The sequence below is a fragment of the Lathyrus oleraceus genome, chromosome 2 (genome assembly GCF_024323335.1).
Source record: "Lathyrus oleraceus cultivar Zhongwan6 chromosome 2, CAAS_Psat_ZW6_1.0, whole genome shotgun sequence".
NCBI lineage: Eukaryota > Viridiplantae > Streptophyta > Magnoliopsida > Fabales > Fabaceae > Lathyrus > Lathyrus oleraceus.
The window spans coordinates 491100030-491109650 of record NC_066580.1 but is presented as its reverse complement, the minus strand read 5'-3'; the positions used below and the strand labels follow the sequence as shown (position 1 = coordinate 491109650).

Below are 9621 nucleotides of genomic sequence, written 5' to 3'. Positions count from 1 at the left end.
TAAATAATAACAACAAAAACCCTAAAAGATATTTTGTGTGGACTGTTGGTTTGATCTGAGACATTGGACTTAGAATTAGACAACAATCCTTATGCAAAAGGACTTGGCCAATGCCAACTTTCATAAAACCAAGTGCTTGTGAAGTGAACTTTCATCTGATACAAGTGTTGTGATCCCATTTGAGTTCATCTGCAACATGATCTTTTGGAGTTGTTACTTTGAACCTGTGTCTAATGCTTATCTTTGAAGTCATCTGATACATGGAAGATTATGAAGAAGATCATGAAGTTGCTAAGTTTGGATGTGACTATCTTTATTTGATGCATTGCTCCTCATCTTACTATTTGTGTATTGATATTGCTTTATTCTAAAGTCCAAGGAAAATTTGGGTTTCTATATGACATTCTTGTCTATTGGATTGCAACCCGTTGGTCAGATCTTTTCAACTCTTAACTTTTAAATTTGTGCTTAGGATTAGTCTCTTCATCTCCTCCCACTTCTTAAATTTCAAATCTCTCTCTCCTTTTAAAATCTTCTTTGATTGTGTTTGTTTTTTCTAAATTTAGACCATTTTACAAATTAGAAACTTTGGCCTTATGCCATTGCATTTTTAAACTCTTTTCTTAATTTGTAAATGAACTTAACTATACTTGACTTTAAATTTCAAAATCCAAAAAGAACTAACACTCATTCAAACCATTTTTAGGCCTCTTGTGCCTTTGTTAAACTCAAATTTTTGTTAAAAGCAATGCACTCATTTTGAAATTGTTACCACGAACTACGAGGTCTTGATACCTTATTTTATGTTGGTACGTAGGCACAAGTTCGAAGGTCTTGTCAAACACAAAAAATATAATTAATGAATTCTTTTCTCATCCCTCCACTCTATTTATTGAAAACATATTTTGTACAAAAATACATATGCACACAAAAAAGGGCTCTCTAGGTGTACCTAGGAAACTTTGGGTGCTAACACCTTCCCTCTGTGTAACCAACCCCCTTAACTGTAATCTCTGGCATTTTATTAGTTTTGATTTGAAAACTTCTTATCATTAATTGGTAAAGTAAATATATTTTTTAGAGATAATAATCGGTAAAGTAAGTAAATATCATTAATTGTTAAGAACTTACTTTTGTGCGTACGGGATTGTGAACGAGTTGTGGTCAAACCTACACAACTTCATTATCATACTATGTCATCTGCACCCAAATATATTATGAATGATCACTACAACGGTGAGACATATGAGTGTGATGTATACAAATTTAGTTTTTGAAACACAGAAACTATCCGATTTACAATCAAGAGAAATTCAAATTTCTTGCATTTGAAAAAACGAATAGAAACCTATCTAGGATCTTGTCCTGTGTCATAAATCACGTAACAAAATCCAATTTATTTTGAAAACAATCAATGAGACATAATTTGACACAACGATGAGATGCGAAGAAAGAAAAAAGGACGGTCAAACAACACGCGTATTAGAACAGAAGTGGATACGACTGATAAAATGATAAAATTATGTAGTATGTGTCATCAACCCGGACACAATAAGAAAAAACATCTCAATCTCGGAGCAACCTCTGCATAATAATTTAATACCTCCTTTCAATTTTCGCAACCTTTGATTTTGATATATTAATCTTTTTGTTACAACAATGTTAACAACAAACATCACTCCAACTTAAACACACTTAAAAACAAACAGGTCTAAATAAACAACACAAACAACAGATACCAAAACAGATAAAAATACTTAACTACAACATTTAAAAACAACATTCTAACTGATTACAACAATCAAATTGATATCATTTGGTCCAAACATCATTTCCCTCGCATCCTTGTCATTTTTAACTCGCACCCACCCACGTACGACATCGTGTCTCTCAATACTTCTAATTTTTTCGCCTTCAGGTATGTTTCTGTCTAACCAACGAACCAAATCCCTTTGTAGTTGCTTGAAACAACAGATGTTACAGAATAACATCTCCATCAGAGACTTGTCTCTCGAATAAATCACTTTCCCATAGTGGCGACGAAGGCAAACCATGTTTGCAATATACTGAAAAAAGATGTGGAAAAAAGAATCACACAACACCTCAATTTATACAAAAAAATTACACAATACACATAAGAGTCAGACTAATTGGTGTCTTCTCTCATTCTTTACACACATGCACCAATTGGATTGGCAGCATCATGTGTTGTAGCCAATTCAATTGGTGTTTCCTCTTTAAATTTAAGGAAAAGCGCCAATTCATATAACACCTATGTGTTGAAGTTTTTTTTTTGGAAAGTATGGTAGTTTGGAAATTAATATGAAATATGGGTTATTTCGGGATTTTTTTTTAAAAATGGGGTTATTTGATTAAAAAATTCACAGAACAAGGGCATACAAGTTAATTTAAACTAAAATAAGCTATTAACATTCTGCACTTAATTATTGAGAATTTCTTAATGTACCTTATGTATTATTAGGGCACCATGTGAAAGGACAAAAATATCTTTAAATTTCGGCGATGTGTCTCAAGATGCACCATGAGTAAATAGAATTCTGAATTAATGTAAAACTACGAAGATGCATCTTTGTAAATCTTACGGAGATGCATCTCAGGACGGTATTTGTTCTAAAACCCATGAGAACCCCTTATCCTTCCTCACTTTTTAAAAAATAACTATAAAAATAACTCTAAACATTTCTCAAACTCTCTCAACTCACATTCTCTCACAATCAATCAACCAAGTTCAAAGCTTCTTCCATCAACATCAAGTACATCAAAGAGAACATTCATCACTGAAGTAAACTCACAATTTGTAAGTTTTTTTTAATAATTTTTTTTAGTTTTTGTATAAATTAGTAGAAATTGATTATTAGGTTAAGAAATATATATCTTTTACATGATTGATAGTTTTACATAATGAGAAACGTGTTTGATGGTTAAAAATAACAATCAATACATTATTTTTTTAGGGTTTGGTGGTCTGCATTACCGTCATTGACGCAAGTGAAAGTTACAGGAAATTACAAAGATGTATCTCTGAAATTTTTCAATGTTTGGATTCCCAAGAATCAAAGATGCATCTCTGAAATTTATATGTCTTCTTTTTTATTGATTTTCTTACTTGTAAGGTTGCTTGTAGTAATTGTATGGCACTTGTCTGGTTTACTTACAGACATTATGGTTGATAGAGATGACATACTGAAGCACGGGAGGATTGGACAACATGCATCTTGTAACACCTCAAAATTTGCCCTCCTCTTCTTGAGAATAGCTTGGGTCTTTGCATTTCATGTTTTAGGACATTAGGCATTGCATTTTGCATATCATATGAAAATGATAAGGTCATCCTCCAAAGTCTTTCAAAAGATGGAGAAGTTACATGATTCAAGCCTGAAGGTCTCTATGAATTGATGATCAACCATCTGAGGGTTTGCACTTCAATTAGGGTTTCTTGGTTCTTCAAAGGTCTTGAGCATTATCTTGTTTGCAAGGATACATTACCATCATCATGGTTCTATCATCATCAAGGGTTTCATAGTTCATTCTCAAGTTCCTTTGGATTAAGGTTTTGACCTCTGGTCAACCCTAATCAATGCCTTTCTTCCAACCAGGGTTGCTCAAGGAGATGAGGTATTTTATTGGGATGAGGATCACATGATTGTTATGAGGAGCTTACATGAGCTAGGGTTTCATTTTTGAGCAATTTCCCCAAGTGGTAGAGGCTCAAGCTGATCAGGCATTTCAAGGTCATCTGAGGATCAAAAAGTCAACTGTGCAGTCAACTGAGGGCTAGGAGGTGGGGAAATGAGTTGAAACACCTCATTCATGTTCAAAAGAAGTCCATTTGTCATTTCAAACATCTATCTTGAAGATTTTGAAGTCATGGCAAAAGTTTCCAAAAATGGAAAATGACCTGTAATTTCAAGTTTCCAAAAATAGCAAGTTTCTGGTCCACATTCAACTTGACTTATCAACATCAAAGAAGCTTCAAATGGATTTTTGATTCGTGCAGATCAAAAGCTTCATCATGTTAATGGAATTCTGAAATTGAGGAAGATTAGGGAGTTTTCAATTATTAGTTCTTGCACAAAGCTTCAAGGCATAAGCATAGGAAGAGATCCGGAGAGTTTGAAAGCTTGAGAACACGATTTCAGCAAACTCCATCTCAAGTAAGTCAAAATTTCATCACCTCCTTTTGCCAATTTCTTGATATGATTGTGTAGATCCTGTAGCCTGGAGCATGCTGATAGGTTTAGTTTTGAAAATGGATGAATATTGAACATGTATGATGAACTTTAAGTTTTGATGTTGAATATGTTTTTGCTCGATCCGTGCGATGCATGTGGAATTAGGAGAAATTGAATGCATATTTAGAATCAGCATTGAGAGAGCTTTCGAATGATATATGGCTCGAGGATTTATGAAAAAAATTCATGAATCTCCGCCGGAGAAGACGACCGGAGCTACAGCTCCGGCGTCTGATATGTCCTAGGGTTTGTCCAGCGTGTGTGCCATGCGAGCGCCTGCGTGTCCAATTGGTTGGTGTAGGTTCCTTTGACTTTTCCATGCGTACTATTGACCTGCTTTGTGTGCATGCCATGTCATTAAGTGAAACGCGGCGTTTCACATGTTTGATCCTGAGCGCGCGTGTTCGATCCAGCGGTGATGCACTTGTTTCTGAATTAATTTGAATTCTCATTTTCCCTCCATATTTTCATGTTATTTCATAATATTTTGTTCATCTTTGGGGTTCATTTGTGACGGTTGTCACTCACTTGGGGTTCATTTATAACGAGGGTCATTCATATTGGGGTTCATCTTTGGGGTTCATTTGTGGTGACTGGCTGGATAGTTAGTTGCTTTGTTGGGGTTCATTTTGATAACCTTTTTCTTTGGTGTTCGCTGGTTAGCGTGTGCTATTGTTTGGAGTTGGATGTAAGTCCATGTATTGGCATTCTGTTTCCTTGTTTGTGGTTTTTTTTTGGAGTTGGATGTAAGTCCATGTATTGGCATTCTGTTTCCATTGTTTGTTGTTGTTTGGAGTCGGATATAAGTCCATGTATTGGCATTTTGTTTCCTTTTGAGTGTTTCTTTTGACGTCTCAGCGTCTCTTCTTGGTGTTTTGTTTCGGCGTGTGTTAGCCGAGCTACGAGTGCTCTGATTCTTCTCTGGATAGAGAAGATACGCAGGCATAGGACGTGATGTCTTAGCGAGCATGTCTCCCTTTTCCCCGAACTACGTTGACTCTGATGTTTGTTTCTAACAAACTACGTAGGTCCAGGATGTGACATCCTGTCGAGTCCTTTTCCTCCATCTTCCTTCACCTGTTTATTATTCCAGTTTGTGCAATTTCTTTGAGCAGTTTATTAGCAACCTTATTCTATTCTTTTCCTATTCTTTTGAGCGTGGATCCCGTCGAGTACGGCGGACGTGAGGGGTGCTAATACCTTCCCCTTGCGTAACCGACTCCCGTACCTTGCAATCTCTGGTCGTAAGACCATTCCTTTCCCTTTCTTAGGTTAGTCCTGCGCTTCCTTTCCGTCATAGGATGAATAGCGTCGATGGCGGCTCTGTAAATTGTTTTTTTCCCGTCGGTTGTTTTTCGCGTTGCGACACATCTGTCTTGAGGGAAATGAGTCAGGTTTCAAAGACTCATATTCCCTCTATCCTAGTTCATGCAGAGGCGTCGACTTCTGGGGATCATATATTTCTACATCCGTCTTCCCGTAAGATATGAGTGTCACCTAGTGACGCATCATTGCCTACATCTTTCCGTAGGCGACAGGTTTCACCTATTCAGGCGCCAAAGGTACCCGAGTCATCAGAGGTACCCGAGACACCAGTGCCACCCCAGGAAAAGGAGAAACCTCATGGTGATGAGCTAGTGCCACCTCAGGCTGATGAGCCAGTGCCATCTCAGGTTGTTGAGGCTGATGAGCCAGTGCCACCTCAGGCTGATGATCCAGTGCCATCTCAGGTTGTTGAGGCTGATGAGCCACTTCCACCTCAGGCTGATGAGCCAGTGCCATCTCAGGTTATTGAGGCTGATAGTCCAGTGCCACCTCTGGTATTTGGAGGAGGCTCTCTAGAGTTGTCATTACTGCTTCTTTACCCGGACCATACTGTCAGACACATCTAGGACGAAGATATAAATTAGTTGGATGCATTATTTTTAAATTATGTTTATTATTATATTACAAATTTCTAACATTGGTTTATTTTTCTACAGGACTATGATCCGCTGAAATTCATTAACCATGAGAGAAAGATTACTGACTTGCATCAGCCTATTGACGAGTGGTTTTTGACTACTTTATCCATATTTGGGATGAATGGCTTATGTAAGATCAATTATGTTATAGTGAACCACGAGATGCTTAATGCATTTGTGGAAAGATGGCACATTGAGACCTCATCATTTTATTTAACACTTGGAGAGTAGTCTATCACACTCGATGATATGTCGTGTCTCCTACATATCCCGATTAGTCGAAAACTCTTAATGGGAGGTAGCAAAGATGAGGCACTCGAGTTGATGGTAGACTATCTCGGAGTTGACCTAGAGGCTGCCTTGAGGGAGATGGAAAAAGCCAGAGGGGCTCATGCTAGGTTTTAATTCCTGAAAAATATATATATAAATGAGCCTCTTAGAGCAGAGCAGGCTAGAGGTGATGACGAGAAGGTGAGGCTTCATAGAGTGTATGTTATGCAAGCGTACTTGTTATATTTGGTTGGAACTGCCATTTTTGTGGACAAGAGTGCCACTGATGTGGATGTTGTCTACTTACGGTATTTAAAGGGTTTTGAGCGGATCCATGAGTACAACTTGGAGGTCGCTTGTTTGGTCTACTTGTACTCTAAGTTATTTGAGGGTTGTAGGTGGAATTTGAAGTAGGTGACATGCAACATCACACTTTTGACGGTAATATTTCTTGGTATTTTAGTGTTTGTATTTCATTTTCATTACATTTTTGCAACACCCTTATTGATGATTCGTGTGTTCCAATATTTTTTAGGCTTGGATCTTCGAGCACTTCCCATGCATCTCCGGTTTGTCGTGTGTACCGACCTATATTGAGGATATGCCGTGTGCTTTTGCATTTGTCCCGCTCAGAGGAAACCATACTACAGAGTTTTTTCGAGTGTATCTTGAATGCTTGATAGCTGAAGATTTGCACTTTAACAACTATGTTGAGCACCGTGAGACGCATCCATTTGACGATATAGTGCTATACTCATGATGGTTGGCTTATAGTTCACGTCATACATTTCATCATCTGTAAGAGCACGTCATGCGGAAGTTCAGCTACACCCAGACTATTCCTAAACACCCTTTTGTCTCTGCTCCTCCTGCTATGACACATAGAGATATATATGCCATGTTTGATGATTATCTTAGTCATCTGATACCAGAGGAGACACGAAGTACCATAGTTGAGAGTGACTAGAGCTATGTTGACGAGTACATCAGGTGGTTCTTCAGGGTGTCACATCCATATATGGTGCAAGCTACTCTAGGAGATCCACCGAGGTCAGCTTATGAGGAGATACAAGAGGAGGAACATACACAATTAAATCATGCTCATGATGTGCTTCCTAGATGTTATTTCACTGTGAAGATTATGCAGGCAAGCATTGGCAAAGGTATCTTTCTTGATGGTTCTGAGGTGAGGGAGGTCCTATATGCCATTATGGCTGAGGCACATGAGTCATTGATGTATCAGAGAAAATGTTGGAGAACGGGGGCAGAGGAGACCGAGGAGCCCGAAGAGCTCTAATCTGGCATACACAATAGTTAATAGTATTTATACTTTGGAGTTATTATGGATTATATTTTCTTTTGACTTATTTCGACTATATTGTGTATTTCGACTTCATTGTGTATCAGCTGATGACTTATTTGACTATTTGAATTTATATATGACATTTTTTGCATATTGATTGTATGGTTAATGCTAATCACACAACATGTGTCTTAACATTTATAAATTGTTATTTTCATATGAGTAACCATAAAACTAACTTAACTTGCACTATTTTGACTATTTACTGAGATACATTTTCGTAAATCCTAAACAAAGATGCATCTCTGAAACAATAAATGTGTAAAATGGGTATTTCAGAGAGAGATGCATGAGATATATTTTGAAATATTTTGGAAATACATCTCACGATCAGTTAACGTTTTGATTTAAAATAAAATGTGTTCAAAGATGCATCTTCAAAATTTGTGGAGCATTTTATATTTTCCATAGGGTGTTTTCCAACCATGGATAGAATTCCCTAATTATTTTAGAGCGAGAGATTATTGAAGCTGGATTTATGGGCACTTGTTATGTTTCACAATGTGAAAAGTGTAATTAATACAATTAAATTGATTAGGTAAATTAAACAAAACTAGTACTATTTGACACAAAAAATAAACAAACACTTCATTAACTATGATTGATTCAGGGTATAATGTAGCACGTTAAATTAGCAATATTATCTTCTACGTTGAATCACTCGAAATTGCCACATCATCCTGACTAAATTGACTCATGTATATGTCTTTATTTTAAATTTAGTTTCTTATGACACATCATAATTAGGGATGGCAATTTGACTCATCCCCAATGGGCACCCGCAAATTTACCCAAACGGGTAGGGTAAAAACCCGCAAAAATGGGTATGGGCATGAGCTCGGATAATTACCCATAAAAAAGCGGGTACGGGTGCGGGTATGGGCACCTTGGTACCCAACCCGCCTCATACCCGCACACTATATATTTATGTATTTTTATTTTTATTTATATATTTTAGTTTATATTATTATATTAAAATATATGTCTATAAATTATAAAACGTATATCAATGTTAAGTCATTACATATTTAATATAAGTGTTCGTTTATTTCAATAATAAATTATTTGACATTTTTTTAATGTTTTTAAAAACTTAAAATTATATGATATTTTATAATTGATCTATTTATTTTTAATAGGAATGAGGATCACGGATACGGGTATGGGTACTTGCATACCCATATGGCACGGGTACGGGTGCTAACTTTGGTACCCAAGCGGGTATGGGCTCGGGCTCGGGCACGGGAATTTTTTCAAATCGTGGGGATGGGGATGGGTATTATAGTACCCTGCCCAAACCCTGCCCATTGCCATCCCTAATCATAATAGCTCCATGGCTTTTCCTCTTCACATCAAATTTATTTTGTAATTTTATTTAGTTCAAACGCTAATATGACTATGAACTATCACTTTTCAGAATTAATGCTAAATTGTAATTCCTTGTGTCGAAGCAGGTTGCTCGACAAGAACAAGGAAGTGTCGAACCACCCGGTATGTTGAGTTGTGTTAGTGTGTTGAAGTGTCGAAGCATGTTGCTTCACACAGGATTTCGACTTAGACCTATTTTAGTAATGTTAACTATTTTGGGCTTTTATAGTTTTTGGATTTTATAGTTTTGGACTTTGGCTTGGGGTCCAAGTTAACCTAAATCTATAAATAGAGGGAGTAATCCTTATTCTTGTAATAAAGTGAATAGAGTATTCATAACATTGCATTCAAAGTATTTTGCAGTTGCAAAGTGAATAAGAAGTTTTCCACAGTTTGTGGGCAG

The 9621-nt window shown here is 36.8% G+C and overlaps 1 protein-coding gene across 1 annotated transcript; it reads left to right on the top strand.

The window, feature by feature from the left end:
* Window positions 1-5567: 5567 nt before the first annotated feature.
* Window positions 5568-6448, top strand: LOC127123933 (uncharacterized). The gene is made up of 3 exons (XM_051054109.1): window positions 5568-5578; window positions 5785-6130; window positions 6236-6448. The coding sequence occupies exons 1-3, from the start codon at window positions 5568-5570 to the stop codon at window positions 6446-6448; spliced, it is 570 nt and encodes a 189-aa protein (XP_050910066.1).
* Window positions 6449-9621: the final 3173 nt, after the last annotated feature.

Excerpts from the sequence above, each read along its gene's own strand:
- LOC127123933 (XM_051054109.1), top strand. Across the intron at positions 6,131-6,235 it reads TTCTTTACCCGGACCATACT|GACTATGATCCGCTGAAATT; the intron begins GTCAGACACATC and ends ATTTTTCTACAG.